Genomic DNA, 22,644 nt, shown 5'->3' on the forward strand with positions numbered 1-22,644 from the left:
TCAATATCATCTCAAGAACCCGAAAGGATCTTAATCTGCCAATAGAATGGCAAATTATTCTCTATACCCATAATGATCTGCTCGTTTTCTACCTTTGCATTTAAATTTGACAAGGTAGTCACACACTTTTGTACAAACCTTTTGATACTGTCTCTCTTGGGATCGTATTTTTTCCCTGACCAAAATTTACCCAACACCTCCATCTGCTTCCTCTTTCCCCAGTATTCTTCAAAGAAGGCTTGTTTGAACTCCACTAGACTGTCATATCTATCTGAATCTCGATTACCCCAGATTCTAGCTTCTCACATTAGATTAGAGGCGATGAATCCAATCTTTTGCTTGTCATTCCACACTTTAGGTAATACATCTTTGAAATCACTCCAAAACCCTTTAGGGTGAACATTCTTATTTGGATCAAATTTCAAAAACTTGCGATGCATAACATAAGCAGTTTCTGAAGATTCCACAACACCATTAGACACTACACAAATGTTATTGTTATTACCATTTTGTTCAACTTTTGTTAGTCTACTTTCATGGTTACACAGTTGCTCATTCACACTAGTACTAAATTGCTGGACATTAGTTTCAATGTTAGTAATCTTACCAGCAGCTTGCGTACCAAAATTAACACACATATCTTTTCCTTCTTTGATTTTATTTTCTAAGACAATATGAATTTCCTCACAGCACTTTTCTACCCTGTGAATCTGTTCCTGAACTTTACTTATTTCTGAATGAAATTGTTGCTCTACCTGCTGGTTGTTCTCAGCAACTTGCTCAATTTGTGAAGTTAGTTTACTTTTCACTGTTACAATAGCAGTTTTACATTTGAATTTTACTTGATTAATTTCTCCTTTAATATATTATTAAACAAAGTCAAGTCATTTTTCCATGAATCCCTCAAATTCTAAATTTTACTTTCCATTTTGCATTCCATTTCGACAACTTCAGTGTGTAACATGTTTATTTCCAACCCTAATTTATTCATTTTAGCATCAAGGTTAGTACCCATTTTATTTATTTTATCATCAATATCAGAACTTAATGACATTTTAATTTTGGAACCCAAACCATTCATTTTTGCCATTATATTCACCAACATTTCCGACACACTGTCCTTTGGTTCCTCAACAACTGACATTGGTTCCTGATTTGCTTTTGGAATAGCTACAGGGAGATATTTAACATCAGCTTCCACCTTTCTGAATTCATTTTTTAGACCAGAATTAGAAGGCATCGACTCAGGCAAACCACTGTCATTTGCTTGTGATGTATAAAAACTGAAGTTACCTATCCTGGAATCATCTACCTTTAGTTTTTCATCTACTAATTCCTGATTACTTCCTGCCATGATGCAAAGTTTTTTGGCACAGACACACACACACACACACACACACACACACACACACACACACACACACACACACACACACACAAAAACAATGAAGTTTAACAACACTTCTCTTTTCTTCCTTGTGATCTGCACAGCGAGGTGATACAGCGGTTCTGTCCACCAAACTTCACCTGTGCCAGCTTATGGGCCCCCGTTTCCCTTCCGGCTGCAACTGCCCCAGCATGACATCACCTCCCATAGCTCCACTGTCACTGCCAAAGTCTGCCACTTCGTTCTACTCGTCGCCTCGTTCCACTTGTTGTCGTATTTTTGACGCACGTTCAATTGCACACATGTCTTTGGTCCTACATTCCAGTTCCTTTTTTCACACATGTGTGACCACTTTACAAGTCCAATTAAACACTGCTACTTTTTCATATACAGTTCCTATTCTCCCGAACTCTATATTGTAGTCTATATTTCCGGCCGATGCACCAATTGCGGCGAAGAAGTGTGAAAAAGTTCGCTAGCACTGAGTAAAGCAAGCTGCATATTAATGTACACCTACCTCAGTACAGCATTCATTCACCATCAGTTGCTCTGCATTCGTAGGTACTTTGCAGACAATGTTAAAAGCAGCATTGAAGAAAACCATCATCCATACTTACGATTGCATAGTCTACGTAACTCATGTAACAAAATAAACCTGTAAATTTCTAGTAATAACAGGCAAAAGTGGATGCTTCCTTCCTTCAGTGAAAATGTCTGCTTCCTGATACTAATGTTTTTTATTGTCTTTTAGTTATGGTGTCACATATACGTTGATAGCACATCTACTACTAGTTCATGCAACTTATATCACATACAAGACCGCCAGGAGTGTACTAGGTCCAACCTGAAATATTATGAGATTAATAGAGTCAATACTCTGCTACGAAATGAGTTTCACACTCGGTCCTTTTCAGTGGATTCTTCAAAGGAAGTTGCTTGCCAAAAAATTTTATGTGGTGCAGAATTCTTCACAAAGGATGACAGTTTCACACACGGTTTACTCTACAACCAACACTCCAAAATCTCCCAAACTTCACAGAACTGTCTGTAAATGCATCTGTTTGCATGCCGATATAAACCAAATGTGAAATAACAGTCACTTCTTCAGTTTACAAATAACTTTTTTAGACACGTCTAACATGACCTTCTCATCTGGCAGCTAGTCCATGACTGTCTGAATGCTATTGCTATCAGGGCATATAACTAATTCCAATGTGCAGAAAAGACTTTACTCTCATTGGTTGATCAAATAAAACAGTCAATCAGATCAATCTTTCAAGATCATATTCACGCTTAAACTGTTTTACTCCAATCAACATTTGTAGGTGCATTTACGTCATTACATGCTGCAAATATTAACAAAATGTTCAATCAAACCAAATGAAATGAAAACTAAGAGAAAACTATGCTTGAAATATACTTTAGAACTGATTATCCTCTTATTACCTTTCTGGCTGCCTTATTACAAAAGCAAACACTTGTAGACATATGTCATCCACCAGATAGGGGGATTTACAGTTTTCATGACACCCTGGTGGCGGAATACTTGCTAGTTACGTAAGGTGTAATACAATCTAGAATTGAAACTTGACTTATGTCCCACACACACACACTCACATGCACTCTCATTTACTCTCACCCTAACATAAAATATAAATATTAACTTTTAAACTGTTACTTTCATTAAGAAAGAAAAATTCTCTAAAGTTTAGAATCGAAAATCTTTATAAAATAAATCAGCACAATGAGAGTGCTATTACTGTTTTCAAATAATAAAAGAAATATAAACTGTTATTGTTCCTATCTGAATTTACTTTCTTAAGTGTCAGTTAGGTACTTTTTAATGGTTTTTTTATAGCTCGAAAACTATTATAGGTAGCGGTATCAAATTTTGACACGAAGTTCTTCTGAATAACAAAAGGTCATGTACCAAATTTGGTATAAAACAGATAATGTTTAACATAGTTATTTAGTTTCTTAAATGAGGTGAATAAGTGTTTTTAGTACATACCACAGTGTACATTCTCATTGTCCGCTATAGCGACAGGTGCGGCTATGAAGCATGCAGCAGGTCACAAGTCAACCACTGCTGAATGCTACTATACAGCAGGCTTCCAAAACAGCTTGCCATAATGTAACAAAACTTACTGCAAAAATCTGCAGTCGTGTAATATCTGCGACGCTACGTCCCCCTACTCCAACCCTTCCCCCCCCCCCCCCCCCCCCCCCCCCTTTCCCCAAAGTCTCTCAGTACTTTTCCTGGCAGCCTTGTCATGCAGTCTTATAGCCCTTGCATGCTTCACCAGACAGCACTCTTCTCTCCTCTCACCCTCCCTCTCCAGATTGCTACTTTTGTTCAACGCAACTGTTGCAGTCTAGCCAGCGCAGCCAGAGACAGGCATCATGTGTGTCTGAGGAGTACTTGCTTGTATGTTTGTTTGTTTGTGCATTTTCTATTCTTTTCTGGAGAAGGCTTTGAGGAAAAGCTCAGAGTATGACAATGTTTTCATTGTGTCTCTCTGCAATCATATCATCTCTATGGTTAGAAGCAAACTGTCATTATCATAATTATTGAGATTCCAACCTGGACTTCCCATTGTTTAAATGTTATATTCTTTTATAAAACAGTATTTTTAGTTCTGGAAATTGGTCTTTTACGCATTCATCCAAATTCAACTTTCCTGACTAGTATCATGGTTTAAAACTTGAATACATGTGTAGCGTTATTTAACAGTTATCGTATAACTGAAGCCATGATCAATTATAGTTCTTGTAGAAAAAGTGACTCTGTGAATTCATATTACATAAATAATAAAGTAACCTTTATTTATGGATTTTTATCTTACAGTATCAACTTCGTCATGTGTGAAAAATAATTTCAAATAGAAGCAAAAATCTCTTATTGGCATTCAGAAATTTTAACTATCCATACAAACATATAACCAAATGCCAAACACCTGATACAGAACAAAAAAAAATACACATTTTAGGTGCTTCATTAAATCCCCATATAGTTTATACAGCAATCTGTAGTTGTGGCCATTGTATTTCACTAGAACAAGTACAAACTACTTATCTTCATTATCAGGGGGAGTTATCAACTTTCTCTAATGCTGAATATCTGACAGCTTCTGACATGCAATATGTCAGGTTGTGCAAATCTTGGTCTCAATATTTAACTTTACTGAAACACTTTTAGCAATATTTGCTTAAAATTCCTGTCTTTCACTTGTAAGTATAAGGAATTAATATTTCCTTTTGCAGTTTCTCCTACAGTCCATGGGACAACTATTACTTAGAAAATCTTCATAGGCCTGATATCAATCACAGGTTTTGGTTCTGCACAAAGTAGAGTCTCACTGCATATATCCTCAAATAAATTTTATTTTCTGCATGTTTGTCCATGTCTGAGGGCACACAGTGTTCAATGATTTTACAAAAAAAAAATTAATTTTTCATCTTTCTTATCTGGTAAAAATATATTAAACTACCTATGTCTCATCATAATGTTCTTTATTTTAAGTATGTGGGAAAATGTTTTCCAGCACAAAATAGCTTATTTGGATCTCTTGGTCTCATAGTGTTACCATTGCACTGCCTACTTACAATCAAAAATTGATTTAAATGATGAGTCTAACCACTCTCTTGCTGTGTGTTCCATTTTATATCATTCACCTCTTTTTTTCTTTACAGCTTGCATCATTTACTGTAAAAATTCTCCGATGTCCATAGAGTTGATCCTATTTTCTCATCAACAATATTAACACAAACATTCTATTCTGTATTATCACATTAAGTTTTGAAGAGATGACTTCATTAACAGCTACCTCTGTATCTCATTTATACTTGTCAGATGTAGAATACAAGCCTTCATTAAGCCATTCACCAAACTAATAGTGTTGTGTGACTTCATTAAGTCTCTTGTGTAATATTCCAATCAACAGTACATTTTCCTTTCTTTAAACAACATTCCAAAATTTGTGGATAAAATTAAACTTTTCTCCTTATATCTTTCACTTAGCATCTGACCTTATGTGACTGATGTCACATTAACTTTATCAGGGGACATATTTTGTCTACAGCAGTTGCTGCCATAGCACTAAGAAGTTCTTTTAATTTTTGCTTTCTGCAAAATCAGTTTGTCCATTTCAATCTTATGTAGTACAGGACATAATCTGAAGACTACATATTACTATCCTGTCATAGTCACAAGTTTATAAAATCCCTTATTCCTCCCTTTTCCTTGTTAATCTTGGATGTGATGTTGTGGATCAGAAATACTCTGACATGTAAATTCAAAATTAAATACTGAAATAAACAGTATGGCATTTTTGTTCATAGAAAAATTTACATGTGTGTCTGCTCCTGTTGCATGAACTACAGTGAGAACCTTTCAACTTCTCTTTTATATCTGATGTGACTAGTGAAGAAAAGGTAGGTAGAAGGATACAGACATTCAAAGAGAACATTCTTTACAGTAATAAATTGTAACATGACTGTGTAATTATTCATTAATCAAAATGAAAAGATTCTTTGTTACTGTCATAGGCACTCAGATATATGAGTCTGAGATGGCAGGTTTGAGATTGCCAGAATATTGTGAGAGGTAGCAGTCAATGGTGGCATGGCCAAAACTGTGGGGAATGTTAATGTGTAGGATTCTGGTGTTGGTAGTGATGGTCACAGCTATCCAGGAACTATGTGGTAGGCATAGTCAGTCAGTGATTGCTGATACAGTTGCAAATAGTGCCATACTTAGACATACTACCAAGCTGACGGTTATATTGGGAATTAGGTGACATCACATAAATGAGAAATATCTGCATTTTATTTGCTCTAACAGTACCTAACTCAAATCCAGTTTATTGAGTTTATATATATATAACAATACAAGAGAAGGAAAGTTGCTACTCACCATGTAGTGGAGATGTTGAGCCGCGATAGGCACAATAAAAAGTTCACACAGTCATAGCTTTCGGCCATTGCAGATGTGTGTGCAAGTTGCACTTGTGTGTGTGTGTGTGTGTGTGTGTGTGTGTGTGTGTGTGTCTACTGCTGACAAAGGCCTTAATGACCAAAAGCTATGATTGTGTCAACTTTTTATTGTGCCTATCGCGTCTCAGCATCTCCACTATGTGTTGAGTAGCAACTTTCCTTCCCTCGTATTGTTACATTCCATCCTGGATTTTCTGTTTTACAGCATTTTTTGTTGTTTTAACACTATATGTTGTTAAAGGTACACATTTGAAATTCCTAGATAATTTCCAGTGTTTACAGGCTTAACTAATTTAAAATATAGGGCGATTCTTGTGGATTATTATAAATAATTGACATTCACAAGTTGTTTAATGTTGTAGCATAAAATTCAAAAATAAATAGAAGGAAACCTTTTCCAGATTGTAATTAATTTAGAAGTAAAGGAGACCACTCAGCGAATTGCAAATGCATTGAATCCTTGAGAGTCGCCCCAAAAAGTGAAAGGAAACTTGCTAGCTTTTGTAATAAATTCTTTGTTGAAGTAGAGTAGAAATATATACATGAAACACACACATGCAACACACACCCATGCCCCTACATTGAACCAATTGGACAGACAATACTGGGACTGTATTTCAGCAGATGGACTACTGGGGTGGGGTGGCTATTGTGTTGGATGAGGTGGCTAGAGGAAGGGAGGTTGAATGCCAGTAGAGGTGTTGAGTGAATAGCTAGGGGCTGGAAGGGAGGTATGCTGGTTAGGAATGCAGAAAGGAGTGGTGGCAAGTGTGCAGGCAAGATGCATGATGCATGGATATGGGAGCTAGTGGGGTATAGTGAATGGTGAAGGTGACATGGAGGTGTGGATTGGGAGGGGGTGGCAAGACAGATGAAGAGTGCACTGTTGGGTGGAGGGTGCAGGAACAGTTGATTAATGAAGCTTGAGGCCAGGAGGGCTACAGAAGCAAAAGATTTATTGCAAGGATAACTCAAATCTGCGAGTTCAGAAAAGCTGATGATTGAGGGACAGATACGGATGGCCCAGGTTATGAAATAGCCATTGAAATCAAGCATGCTGTACTCAGCTGAATGTTGCAAAATTTTATTTTTGGCCACAGTTTGGTGGTTGCCATTCATTGCTGTTCATTGTGGTTGGTTGGCATGCTGGTGTAAAAAGCTGTGCAGTGCTTGCAGTAGAGTTGGTATATGACAAGGCTACTTTCATGGGTGCCTCTGATGAGATTGGATAATCCTGTGACAGAAGTGGAGTAGGAAGTGCTGACTGAGTAGCCTAGCCAGGTCTTGCATGCGGGTCTTCCATGGGGGTACGATCGTTGTGGCAAGAGGTTGGGAACTGAGAGTGGGAGTGTTGTAGAGGTGGACCAGGATGTTGTGTAGTTTGCTTGGGTGACAGTGGACCACTTTCAGAGGGATGGAAAGGATCTCGGGTAGGATGCCCATCAGTCCAGGGTGATGCTGAATGATGAGGGGGTACTCTTTTGTCACTGATTCTTGGGTGGTGGGTGGATTAGGGATGTGCAAAGATATGGCATGGGATATCTGTTTGCAGACTAGGTTATGGGGTAATGCCGGTCTGTGAAAGCCTTGTAGAGACCTTCAATACACCGGGTAAAGGGGTTCTCATCGCTGCAGATACGTCATCCACAGGCAGGCTGTATTGGAGTGTTTTTTTGGTGTGGAAGGGATGAAATATGAAAAACTGTAGGTACTGATGGTGTTTAGTGTGTTTAATATGGACAGAGGTGTGGACAGAGCCGCCACAAATGTGTGGTTCATCCAAGAAGGTGGCACGTTGGTCTGAAATGGAGCATGCAAAGTGGACAAAAGAGGTTTTGTGGTTGGGGAGGAATGACGTTGGGGTGTCTTGACTCTTGAGTCCTGATCATGAAGATACTATTAACAAATCTAAACCAGACAAGGGCTTTGGATTTCAATTCTTCTATATGGTCCATTAAAAGGTTGGCGTAGGGAGAGGTAGTATTCAAGAGCAGCAAGGCTGTTGGCATGAGGGATGTTTGTGTATGGGGGGCAATCAACAGCTATGAGTAAGGATCCAGGAGGTAAAGGGGTGGGGATGGGGGAGACTCACTGGAAGAAGTTGTTAGTATATTTGATGTGAGAGGCTAGGTTTCTGGCAATTAATGGGAAATGTTGGTCAGCAAGAGCAGAAATTCTTTCAGTAGGAGCATAATAACTACTATGTATACAGTTCCATCCAAACATGTTTTTTCCAACAAATATTGGAAGAAATAGAAGAAAGTGCTGTTTTATCCAACATACAATTATGAGTAATTCATGTTTCAGCACCTGCCCCATGTAAAACATGTATTTAACTAATTCTGAATGACATGATCATATACTTTTAATTTTATGATATATTTCTAAAAATTTTGATATCATTCATTAGTTGTCAATAGTATTGTCAGACTTATGGCATGATAGAAAATATTTGTATGTTGTGCACAGGTTCGAAATGCTATTCAAGCTCTGCAAGAGCTTGCATCAAGTAGCAGTACAGTGGCGACACGCTATCCTCATCCCCTTCCAGCACACTCAAATCCCAATTTGCCATACAACTGCCTGGATGGCAGTATTATACAGCGCAGTTCATCACATCCCCCTGACATGTTCTGTTGGGAAACTGAAGAAATGCCAATGAGATTGAGCCGGCTTGCAGATAAGGAAACACAAACTTCTATGCCTGTAGACATTTTTGAGAATTTTGTGCTTCAGAATCCTCACAGAGTTCTATTGATACTTGGACTTGATGCTGAAGCAGTGCTAAGAAGTAGTAGTGCACAGGAGAGGATGTTGGGAGCTCCACAGACAAATGGTACATGTGTTCTGAGAAATCATCATAAGAATGGGATTATAACTCAAAGTGATCTTCGATCCGTGCAGACACCTAGCAACTGGAACCACGCACGGACAGCTGTGGATTCCCAACGGCATAGGTTCAGTGCAGGTGATGTGGAAGGTGTGACTGCAGCTGCTTTTCAAGCAGCTAACCCCTTTTCTTCATCACAATCTTTGAAATTCCAGTCTTTTGATAGTTGAGCTGTGGCTCTCCATATTCTCCAGTTCTTCAAAATGCAAGTACATTTCTCTTCAGTGTGCTTGCTTGAATTTTGATAGATGCCTACTTTTATTTAGGCTTAATTTACTCTTGTTTCTTGTACATAATGATCAACTGCGATATAGTTTTTAATTTGTTTAAGTTATACTTTGAAAGTAATGTGTAATTCAAGAAAAAGACATTCAATGATATTTTAACTTGTGAGTTGCTTGGTATGTTTGTATGTTTACAGTTTGTTTCGAATCTGTCTCACCCCTTAATTTTAATTATTTGCCAGTTTAACTGGTTAGTTGAAAAAAAAAAAAATACTCTGGATCCAAAATAAAGTGTAACAGAAAATGCCCACATTATAAAAAGTCAGTTTTTGTATTTTAATGTTCAGTAACATATTTCCATCAATGTATTCTATAATTTCAGTTCAGGTACTTAACATTTTCTCAGAAAGACAGTCACTTGAAAATCGGAAATGAAGCTTTATTGTAACTGGCCTAATGTTGAACATTGTAAGTCTGTATATAAAAATAATTATTTATTACTGTCAGTCTTCTGATTTTAAAAAGATATGTTACTCAAAGAGAAAGGAATCTAATTTACCTTGTCACAAATATTTACATGTAAAATATTGCGATCTCCAGCACTGACAAACCAGATGGATTGCACTGACCTTAAATTTCACTCAGGTCTAAAATCGTTGGCTGCCACCTGTTCTTTTCGTAACTCTGTACCATAAATAACATTACAGATCTTTCACATGTTTGTAATTATTCATTGCTACTTACTTCTGATACTGTGATTAAGTAAGTTATCTTCAAAAAATAAATGGTATAAAAGCATGTGACACTCCTACAGACATTTTAGACAGATCATAGCAATGATTTTATTTTGCAGAATAAAATAATTTATTTTTACATTTAAAATGCTGTGCTTCACACTGTCAATTTTTTTCCTGAGACATCTTTCATCTGACTGGTTTGATGCAGCCTGTCACAAATTCCTCTCCTGTGCCAACCTCTTCATCTCAGAGTATCATCTGCATCCTTTGTCCTAAATTTTTTGTTGGATATATTCCAACCTCCCTGACAATTCCTCCCCCTCTTAGAGGCTCCCAGTGTTCTCTTTCCAGCTATCTGATATCTCCTCTGCTTTTAACAGTACAATTTCCAGTGTCCTCTTGTTTCTAATTCCACCAAAGGTTGTTTTGACTTTTCTATATGCCAAATCAGTCCTCATTTCTTTTTCTGTTTCTAGGTTCATTTCTTCATCCATTTCACCTTGTCTTCACTACACTTCCTATTTGCTTCATTCCTTGGTGATTTATGTTGGTGTATTTCTGTATTTCTCCTAACATTGTAGTATGTCCGTCTTTTGTAAGTTAGTTGAAATATTTCTACTGCCACCCAAAGTTTCTCCAAGGTTATCTTCTTTATACCTGCCCTTATATGTCCAACATATATGGTTGCTCCTTGTAGAGATGTCCATTCCTCTACAACTGAACTACTTACAGTGGTATTTCTTATCGTAGTATCCATATTCTTAGCAAACTTCAAAAGCATCTCATCCTTTCTCAGTACTTCATTATCCCACTTCCTTCCACACTAATCTCAGTATATATCTGCTGGATAGTTGTTGCACTTTGAAGTCTGATTTCAGAATCTATGTCTGACCATGATGTAATCCAGCTGGAACCTTTTAAAGGCTCCAAGTCTTTTCCTAGTATACCTCCCCCTCTTGTGTTTCTTGAACAGAGGATTCACTATTACCATCTGAATGTTTCTGCAGAACTCTGTTAGTCTTTCTCCTCTCTCATCCCTACTGCTAAGCCCATATTCTCTCATACCCCTTTCTTTATTCCTTCCCCTACAACTGCATTTCAGTCTCCCTGGCTATCGGATTCTCATCCACCTTTACATACTGAATTACCCATTCAGTGGTCTTATACACATTCTCTTTCTCTTCATCTTCTGATTGCAACATCAACACGGATACCTGAATTACTGTTGTCAACAGTGGTTTGCTGTTGAATCTGGTGAGAACAATCCCATCTCTGAAGTGTTCACAGTAACTAACACTTTGTCCTATTTTCCTGTTTATGACAAATTCTATTCCTGTTACATATTTTCTGTTGCTGCTGATATTACCCTATATTTTTCTGACTATAAATCCTTCTCTTATTTCCATTTCACTTCATTGAACCCCACTATATCTAGACTGAGCCTCATTGACTATTCCACATTTTTCTCATTGTCGCCTGTCCATTGACAGTCCCTCTAAAAAGGTCCAAACAGGAAATTAATCCAAAATCTTTTGCCAACAGGGAGTTCACCATAACGTTTCTTCAGTTTCAGGCTACATGACCTGTGGATACCCATTATACAACTTAAATGTAGTGGTTTCCATTGCATTTTGCATTCTCATGCTGTTGATCATTGCTGATCCTTCTACCTTTCAGAGGAAATTTCACAGAACAACAGCTGGTGTTCTGATCCTCTGCCCACTCCTCTGCCCTCCTTCACAAGCCTGTTGGCACAAGGAAGGTGACTTCTTATGCATAAGTCTCTAGCTGGCATTGCTGATGATTGTTATTCAAAATTTAAGGAGTAGCTAGGTTCAAACCTGAGACTGAGAACATTTTAGTTACTAGTGAAAGATGCTACCCCAAGATTGCAACATCAACATGTATACCTGAATTACTGTTGTCAGCAGTGGTTTGCTGTTGAATCTCTGAAGTGTTCACAGTAACTAACACTTTGTCCTATTTTCCTGAATTACTGTTGTCAGCAGTGCTTTCATACTTCTTACTTCATGTTATTTAGACAATTTGATATAAGTAGCTACCAATACCACATGACTTTTATTTACTCTTTCCGCAGTTTACAGCATTCATCTTAGGACAAAATTTCACATATAATGTAACACTAAGTGTTAATTATGGTACGTATCCTTTGCCAGTGAAGCCTCAGAGGAAATGATAAAATTGATCTGTACATATTAAACGCATTTCTTACCTGTGTTTTAAGATATTTCTAATTTCATGCATCTGACACCTTCAATCAAAATAGACTTTTAGGATTTCCTGAACACAAAGTAGATAAAACTGATATTTACACCTTATTTTATTTACTTGCTGCACTGTTTAAAGTACCATTGATTAATATATTATTCAATACTTCAGGCAACTGCCAACCCACCTAGCAACTTTGTGGATGACAGTAAATTTGTCATTTAGTGCTTAAAGCTCCCCACTCCAGTGTTTAGATTGAATTATTTTGTTGGTGACCTAATAAATAAATGAATCCTTTCATAAATAATGTTCTCTATAGTTTTGTAAATTTAGTTCAAATATGGTGCTGTTATGAATTATACCTATCAAATAATCTGCTTGTCCAGGTTTTCTGGATTTTTATTTTCTGTTGTAGAGGAATTTGCTGAATATATATTAAAAGACTGAATGAAATCTCATTTGTCATTGGTAAGCTGTCTAAAAATGACATTCCCTTTGTACCACAATATTAAACTGAAGCTGTTTCTCTCTTCCAGAGCAGTCTTTTTCAACAGTGTTCCATGTTTGTGGAATATATTTTTTTTATTGCACTTACCAGAGTCTATTTACATGTTACCATATTGTGGCTATGAACATTTAGAAAGTATCAAAATATAATAGCTGTATTATTTTAACTCTATTATATTTTCAGACTGCTGCTGAGAAGCAGAATTATAACATTTTGAACCGGTTAAGGGTTTAATATTTGTGTTTTGCATGAAAACAATTCACTTTGCTGAATATTTCTGCATTAGTGACATATTTTGTACAAAATCTGCTGAATAGAAACCATGATCAAAATTAATCCTGATAAAAGTTGTAAATAACTATTTTGAAATGTTGTACTAAATTCATATCACTGTTACTTACCCTGTTGAAAAGTTTAGTGCCTGGAACCTAGTTCATTATTTGTGTACATCATTTCTTTTCCTTCATGTTAACAAGAGAAAGCTCTAAATACTTTAAAAGATTTTAAATCAATTGTTAAATTCTGCTTTGACAGAAAGACAAATAAACTGCACCATTCCATTATGTAAATAACTAAATGTCTTAGAACAAAAATTAAGCATATGACATGTTGTGTTTTAAATATATATCTTCTACATCAATCTTGTACATGGAACTGAGAACTTTGATATTGTTGGCAGTTCTATGAAATGTCCTGAGTTATGTATGGAGAGAGCATGTGTTATCTGTTTTGCTTTCAAACAAGAAAATGAGTATATTTTATTGACAAAAGCTACTATTTTGTTATACTATAACTTTCTACTTAGCAGCTGTTTCTTGTAAATATATATTCCATGCTAACACTAAATTGTTCTTTGAATAAAGATCAATATTTTATAAAAAAATATTCTTTGTTGTGTTATTCCTGCATTCCTTACAGTCTCCAAATATAACCGCAACAATGGATGCTGCCTGGTGGCGTTATGGGCACATGATGCAGTAACAAAAGTATGTAACCAGAGCAGACACAGATGAGGGATAACACTAGTAAAGATATGGGCAGCAAATGGGGGAAGTCCATTGAGATAACCAACTTTAATGCAGGGCACATTATTTTTACGCAGTGCCCGTGAATAAGTATCTTGAAAATGATAAAGCTGGTTGAATTTTCATGTGCTGCTGTCATGAGCATCTATGGAAAGAAACAGGACAGTGAAACCACCGCTAAGTCCTAATCCACAACTCTTCACAGAACACGGGATTCAGAGGCTTGTTTGCTCTGCAAAGTAGGCTATATGGTTATCTGTAGCATCTCTACTGAAACAGCACAATACTGGTGCATGCACAATTGTTTCAGAGCAAACCATTTATCATACATTGTTGAACACGGAGCTTCACAGCAGACCACCCCAATGTGTTCACATGTTGACTCAATGGTATCGTCAATTACGATTGCAGTAGGCAGAAGACCATTGAGATTGAATCGTTGACCAACAGAAAAATGTCAGCTCTTTGGGTGAATCACATTTTTGCTACACTAGGTGGATGGTTGTCTCCACAAACACCATTATCATGGTGAATGGTGGCTTGAAATGTGCAGGTTGCCATGGGCACAGGCTGGTGGGAGCATTATTATGCTATGGGAGACATTTCCTGCACTTGCATGGGACCTGTGGCGATAATCAAAGACATGCTGACAGCTGTGAACCACCTGCATCTCTTCATGCTTGATGTCTACCATCATGGATGTCATCTTTCAGCAACTTAATCATTTGTGTCTTGGAGCTAGAACCGTGCGACAGTGATTTGAGGAGCATTAGAGCAAACTCGTGCTGATGTCTCTGTGACCAAATTTGCCTGATGTAAATCCTATGGAACCCGTTTGAGTCACTATCGGGCACCATCACCACATACGCAAATCAACAGCCCATTATTTATGCGAATTACATGACCTGTGCAGAGAGAGATCAAATGCCACGTCTCCACAAACCTACCATGTAGAATTAGTGATGTATTTCATTCCAAAAACGGATAAAAAAGCTATTAAGCAGGTGGTCTTAATGTTTTGGCTCATCAGTGTATATTTCAGTGCCCAGTGGTGTAATAATGACGTTACAAAATAGTTTATTAATAATAGAATGTGTGTGTGAGCTCTGTAGCTCAGCTCTCAAATTTAGTTTTTTTTTTTTTCAGTGCTGACACACACACACACACACACACACACACACACACACACACACACACAGTCTACTTTTGACAATGGAATGGGTAGTGCAAGTGTTGTTGCAAGGTGAGGCAGGAAGTGCACATGAGGAGAAGTTGGCAGACGGTAGCATAAAATGAAGGAAGAGGGAGGAAGGTGGTCTAGTGAGATAATGATACATATAGGCATGAAAATACTAAGAACTGATACTGAGTGTTGGAATACATACAACACAAGTGATAAAACAGCTCACTGGTTCACTGACATGGTAAACATGTAATACACTCTTTCTCTCTCCTATTATATCAGTGGACACCCTTTCCCAGTAGCAGAATGTTTGGCAGTTTGCATCTGCACACTATCATCACAGAAACCATGTGGTAACAATAACCGTGAATAAAACTGTGCTTCTTCAATCTGACATTTGTTATAGCAAAGCACACATTGACATGAATGTTCACCGGATGGTATCATGGGTGCTGAGTTTTTGCCATGTGCTCTACATTCTGCCAGTAGTGGATGATGGGTATGAATTCTGGGGAGGTCAGGAAACATATTGGAAAGTCCCCTTTCCTTGCCTTCTGCTGTACGCGTATCTTGCGTTTCGAATGATGACGATAATGATGACGACGACGACACCACCACCACAGCCTCTACTACTACTACCACTACTACTAATAATAATAATAAAAATACTCACTTTTATTTACAAATGAAATGATAGAGTTGGTGTTTGTGTGTTGTTACTTGTGAAACAAGTTAACTTGATGGTCTTTCTTCTTCCTGAGTCTTTAGGTAACATCATCGTATGATGTCTCTTGCTTTCAAATATTCGGAGTACTGGTTTTTCTAGTAAGGTACAAGCGAGAGCTGGTAAGTGATCATGGGCCATAGGCCTACTGTTCCTCAAATACGTTTTTACAGTTTTATGGCAAGAAAAATCCTTTCAACTAAAGCACTTGTTGCAGGAATGGTTGCAATTAGACAAAACAGTTTGAAAACCTGAGGAAGAAGTCAGTCTGTTTCATTCTGTCATTTTTTTGATTACATCACCCAAACTGACAGAGTGAAATGTTCCTTTACGCTGAGAAGACAATACCGTCTTCAGTTCTACACGGAACTGCAAGTGAAGGTGGCGTCACTGGTTTGTAATAATCAATCCACATCATCTACAAGGAAATTCTGAGCATAATCGGCGAACTGAGTAGTACCGCCTTTGCCTAAGTTAAGGAAGAGCAGTGTATCACAATGTGAAAACTTTGCAGTTGTGTTATAATCCAATACCTCGAAATACACCTGTTTGAATTTTGACATCAGCGTATTGTCAGTTTAGTCATCTATTAATTGAGCCCTAGGCCTATTCATGGAAACTTAAGTATGTTAGTTAGTCGAACATTTCGTAGAATTTAATAAGTTGATCAACTAATATCCATTTTTTGTTTTTTCGCATACGATATTCATTCTGAGGCAGCATTATTGCAAAACAGTGCATCATTGTTTTTTTTTTTTTCTTGAAGAGTGTTGAAAAGCAGTTCAGTGTTTAAGTAGCCTATGTGCTTTAAAAAAAGAGAGAAGATAAAGTAAGTCTCAGGGGCTATTTTTGAAACCACAGGCGTCTCTTGTAGTCTTTGAACTATGGTCTGAACTGTTGATTATTTCATTTAGGACTTCAAATGCTCCCCAACGATTTTCATGAATGGCAGACATTAAAGTTCCGTCTCGTCCCACTCTTCGCAGAAATGCGTTTACCAGCAATACTGTCGAGAACTGCCGTGCATTTGGAAGACCAGAGGAAGAAAGCAGAAATACAAGAACACCTCTGCCGCAAAACTAAATTTAACCGCTGTGCAAAACAGTGAGTAAAAAGAGTTTGGGGTCTTTACCCTTAGCTTGCAGGCCATTTAATTCTCCAGCCAGAACGGAAGCTTCATCTTAGCTTTCAGCCACCAGTTTGTTCTTCATATCATAATTATGAAACGCGCTACTAAAACACAGTGCATAAAGCAGCATTACTAACATTAAGAAAACCATGATGAAAATACTTCTAAATGTCGCCTTTGCCGTACACTAGCCGCACAACAAATCACCAATTGAAAATTGTGGTTCCCAAAACGTCTGTTGTTTCGTTCACAATGCAGCATAAGACTCTTTCCAAAATTATATATTCGCAAATCGACTCACTTACACTTTCAATCAGCTCGTTCTGTAGAGATTCTGAAAATCCGCAGAAAGAGCCAATTTTCTCCCAGTGTGCTTTCAAAGCTTCGTTTCTGTTCGGCACACTTTTCGAAATGGCACTGAATTTCCTGGATTCAAGAAATCTCCTGTCTCATCATGACCTCTGAATCTAACCCCATCTTACTTAACACTTGCGACATCAATTAGAATTTTCGTGACCTCTCGCATCTTTCACTTCATTGTTGTGTCTGATTTCATCAGTTTGTGATGTTCATTAAGGAGCTCTGAAATACTAAATTTAGACATTAAATATTAAATCTAGTTACGCCCTTATAATATTAAATTACACACACAATTCAGCCTTAAAGTACACCGTACATGCATTTATGCACAATCAAATGATTAACCATGCACAATTAAAGAAGAAATGGAATATCATAATCCCATCTTTTGTTGTGATGCATTTGATTTTATTTTTTTAAAAATACACAACAAACAGTTTTCCAAATCCTCCACCCACTGGGATAGCTCTGTGCAATGAGGTGCTGAGTTTAGGCGAATCTCTGGATTCGAGAGGCGAGTTGGTTTCAATCCATCCGCCATCAACTTTGATATGGTTTTTTGTGATTTCTTTCCCAGTTTCAATTTAGACAAATGCTGATATTGGTCCCTTACTATGGGCCACAGCCAATTCCTTCCGAATTCCTTACTTTCGCTAGAGACTCCAATTCTCTTAAAGATGTAGCCGCTCTGCTTAAATGAAAAGAGCGGTATCAAAGGAACAAACACCTCTTCGGATATTTCCGATACGAAAAGTCATACACTAACTAAATAATAATCCACATTCCCCTTATTTAGGCCCACATTTTTATCTGCTGGGACGTTCTGTAATGCAGAAAATGATTTTTCTACATTGCAAGAAGTGACAGATGCATACTTAAATGAGGAAATTTGGGATAGCATAAAGATCAATAATTCCAGATACCTTGTAATTTCGCCACCAGAAATTGTTCTAGATTCTCTGTCGAAGAAAACGCTATCAGATCAGTTTATTCCAATAGCACTATCGGCAATAATGACGGTGTCCCAAATAATCCCCACGCATCCATTCCTAATAACTTACTTGCTCAAACCCGGTTTGCAACAAAAAGAGTGTAAAATAGCTTTGTGGATTGAGGGGGCATTGGAGCATGACTACTTCTTAGTGGTTTGCCAAAATATAGCACTCCTAGGTAACAAGGTTATATCTCTGCTTGATGACAACTCCGAGATCATTGTCGAATAAAATGGTTTATCGTTGGCAGCTGGACCAGACAACATCCTCCCAGAATTTTTGAAAAATCTTGGACCAAAAGCGCTGAAATGGCTATGCAAACTATTCGCGAGAATAATGGAAACCTATGAAATCTCCAGAGAATGGAAAACAGCCAAAATCATTGCCATACTTAAACCAGGGAAGAGTGGAACTGACGCAGGGAACTTCAGGCCAATCTCATTACTGTGCATAACCTACAAACCGTTTGAAAGGATACTGTTGGAAAGACTTAAACCAGAACTGGAGGAACAACTACCAGTGGAGCAAGCAGGTTTTAGACAAGGAAGAAGCTGCTGCGACCAGGTGCTGGCACTTACCACACACATTGAACGAAGCTTTCAGGAAAAGAAGAAAATGGGGATAGTGGTCATTGACCTGACATCAGTGTACAAGACTGTATGGCTAAATGGTCTCATGTTAAAACTGGCAAAGATAGTCAAATACAAAACAACGTTGAAGCTCATAAACAACATGCTGAGCGAAAGGAAGTTCAGGGTCAAATTAAATGATGAAACCAGCAAGTGCCATACCCTAAAAAATGGTCTTCCGCAAGGATCAGTCTTAGCTCCCTGGCTCTTCAACATCTATATAGCAGATTTGCCTGATCTGCACTCACGTAAATTTGCCTACACAGATGATTTAGCTATTACAGCGCAAAGTAACTCGTTTGAAAACCTGGAATCAACACTAAATGAAGATATAGCTACACTGAAAAAATGCTATGACACATGGCATCTAAAAATCAATGTGACAAAAAAGTAAGCACAGTCATGCATCTAAACAACAAGGAAGCGAGAAGGGAACTGCGCCTGGTTATAAATGGTAAAGCTGCCAGCCACCAGAATTTCCCAAAATATCTCGGTATTAAGCTAGATCGCAGCATGACTTTCAGACAACACATAACTGATATTGCCCAAAAGCTAAAGACGAGAAATAACCTGCTCAACAGACTGGCAGGCACCACTTCGGGTTGTGATGCTGCCACTCTACGAATTGCTGCACTGGCACTGGTTTATAGCGCTGCAGAATACTGTGCCCCAGTCTGGAGCAGAAGCCCGCAGGTTGTACAACTAAATGCCACTCTGAGAACCATCACCGGCACTCTCAGGCCAACCCCTGTTGAGTGGCTTCCGGTGCTGGCAAACATTGCTCCTGCTTCCATACGTAGAGAGAAAGCAACCCAGGACATAGTAGAAAAAATTGAAGCAAACTCAAGGCTACCCATACATGCCGACATGGGAGGACCCACAAGACTCAAGTCCAGCAAACCCATCGTCTGGAGCAGAACATTGGGCACAGAGGGTCTCGATGCTGAATGGAAGAATGCATGGCAGGGTCTGAGAAGAGTCGTCGTGGAAAACCATCACCTAATCCACGACCCAACCAAATGGGTTGAAGGCTTCAATCTCAACAGGAAACACTGGTCGGCTCTAAACAGGTTTCGCACGGGAGTTGGACCATGCAACAGCAAACAACCAAATGGGGCTATACAGACGATTCATGTTGTGACTGTGACGAGGTAAAAACAATTGACCATCTTCTAGTTTGTAACATTCATGGCTTTAGAGACGGCTCTCTGATGTCGCTCCACAAGTTAACGGACAATGCCAGGAAATGGCTCCGTAATCTTAATGTTTCTATGTGATTAATTGTCTTCAATTTGTGATTTTTGTTCCATTTAATGTAATAACGTAGTTTCCCTGACATAACTGTAATGTAATTACTGATATATTTTGTTTCCATATTGTAAGTTCCAAACGTTTATTGTGATTTATATTAATCTTATCTGTTCTTTGTAAAACGTATTTGGCAGATCGAACGAGAAATAAACAATAAATCGGTCGTTATGGAAACTCCATATTTAATGGAGTCTCCAGAGAGATTTTCGGCTGGAATCTCATTGAATGGAGTAGAATTGTCTTCAGTGATGAGTCCGCTTCGAACTGTGCCTTGATGACCAGTGTCTGGAGACGCACCAGACGGCAGTGGGATATCAACCTGAGAGTCGCCAGCCATACAGCCCGACAACCAGGAGCAATGATCTGGGGTGCCATTTATTTTCATAGCGGCATCACTTTGCCAGGTTTTGTTGCCCTTCACGACAAGCCATCCTGGGCTTACACTTCAGCAAATTAATGCCCGCCCACACATGGCCAACCCTACATTGGCCAGCAAGTTCGCCGGTTCTCTCTCACCCCCCCCCCCCTCCCACCACCACCACTGTTAAGAACATTTGAAGCATTATGGGCAAGGTCCTCCAACCAGCTCGGTTGACATTCAAGTGGACCTACTTTGACACGATATTCCTCTGTCAGTCTGTCAAGCTGAGTAACTGCTTGACCAAGGGTCGTACGTAGAAAAACTCGTTATTGACTTTCCCAATTTGTGAAACTCTTTCTCTGGAATAATTCATCCAATTTTTCTTAAATTATAATCGTTTATTTGTCTGTACATGTTTATCACATCTAGTGATTTCCGTGCAATTCGCATAATTCCTTCGTGGTGCCAAAGGAATATGGAGCTTCCAAAATGAACGACAAACTATTTTATTCGTCAATGATCTATGATCTAGGAATTCTCACCACACAGAGATGTAATCTCGATATTATTTAGGAGTGCTGTATTTTGGCAAACCACTAAGAAGCAGTCATGCTCCACAGTCCCTCCCCCCCCCCCCCTCCCCTCAGCCACCAAGACCATTTTACGCACTTCTTGTTTCAATCCCGATTTGTGCAAGTAAGTGATCAGGAATGGGTGAGTGTGGATTGTTTGAGACACCGTCATTATTACCGACAGGGCTGTTGGAATAAACAGAACTGATAGCGTTTCGTTCGCCAGAGAAGGTAGGAAAATTCCTGGTGGCGAAAATGCAAGGAATTTGGATTTATTCTACTTTATACTACCCCAAATTTCCTCTTTTAAGTATGCCTCTGTCACTTTGTGCAATGTAGGAAGATCATTTTCTGCATTACAGAACAACCGGCAGTTAAATGTTTGAGCCTAAATAAAGAGAATGTGGCATATTACTTAGTTATCATATGACTTTTCGTATCGGAGGTCTGCGAAGAGGTGTTTGGATCCTTTGATACAGCTCTATTCATTTAAGAATAGAGGGTGCATCTTTAAGGGAATTGGAATCTTTCAGGAAAGTAAGGAATTCGGAAGGAATTGGCTGCGGCCCATGGTAAGGGCCCAATATCAGCATTTGTCTAAACTGAAAAGAGAAAGAAATCACAGAAAACCAACTCGCCTCTCGAATCTACTGATTCGTCTCAACACAGCTCAGCGCCTCAATGCGCACAGCTACCCCAGTGAGTGGACAATATGGTTAACTGGTGTACATTTTCTTTTGAAATAAAATAAAATGCATCATAAAAAGAGATGGCATTCTGATATTCCATGATTTTCCTTTAATTTTGCGTATTTGATAATTTGACTGTCATAAATGGATGCATATTTTAAGATTTAATTGTGCATGGAATTCCAGGCACAGCTATTACAGTTTTACATGGGCGTAGATAGATTTCAGACGAAAGGTGATGGTGCTGGCAGCAAGGTGGGTGGGGGGGGGGGGTGGGGGGGGGGGGGAACAAAGGTGCAGTCGACTGTGACGAATTCAAGCAGCCTGCTGAAAAAATCTTTTAGCAACGAACGAAATATAGAACGTGCTGTCATCGCGCACCCCTCTCGCTCTGCACAAACCCCTGCACTCTATTCCACATCAGAAATAGTTTTCTTAATTGAGTGCCACCCACGTGGCCACATAGGTGATATTTTGCCGTTTGGGTTACAAATGATAGAATTTTGTTCAATTTTTTAAAGACATGCAGCCATCGCCATCTGGGCGATAATTTGTGTTCGACGCGACGTTTGGACGTCACGGGCAAAACCAAATGTATTTTGACGCACTGATTTCAATTTAGTGCTATTTCTAATGATGTATTTCGTTCCGCTGCATTGTGAAACACTGAAATACCTCAACAGCAAAGTTCTACCAGTC

The 22,644-nt window shown here is 38.5% G+C and overlaps 1 protein-coding gene across 1 annotated transcript in view; it reads left to right on the plus strand.

Moving 5' to 3' along the window:
• The window catches only part of LOC124624305 (potassium voltage-gated channel subfamily H member 8), a 496,049-nt gene extending 486,607 nt beyond the window's left edge, over nucleotides 1-9,442 (plus strand). The window contains exon 13 of the mRNA XM_047149098.1: nucleotides 8,852-9,442. Coding sequence (XP_047005054.1) covers nucleotides 8,852-9,442 — 591 coding nt within the window. The remainder of the gene's footprint in view (nucleotides 1-8,851) is intronic.
• Nucleotides 9,443-22,644: the final 13,202 nt, after the last annotated feature.

This window comes from Schistocerca americana, chromosome 1 (assembly GCF_021461395.2).
Source record: "Schistocerca americana isolate TAMUIC-IGC-003095 chromosome 1, iqSchAmer2.1, whole genome shotgun sequence".
Taxonomy (NCBI): Eukaryota; Metazoa; Arthropoda; class Insecta; order Orthoptera; family Acrididae; genus Schistocerca; species Schistocerca americana.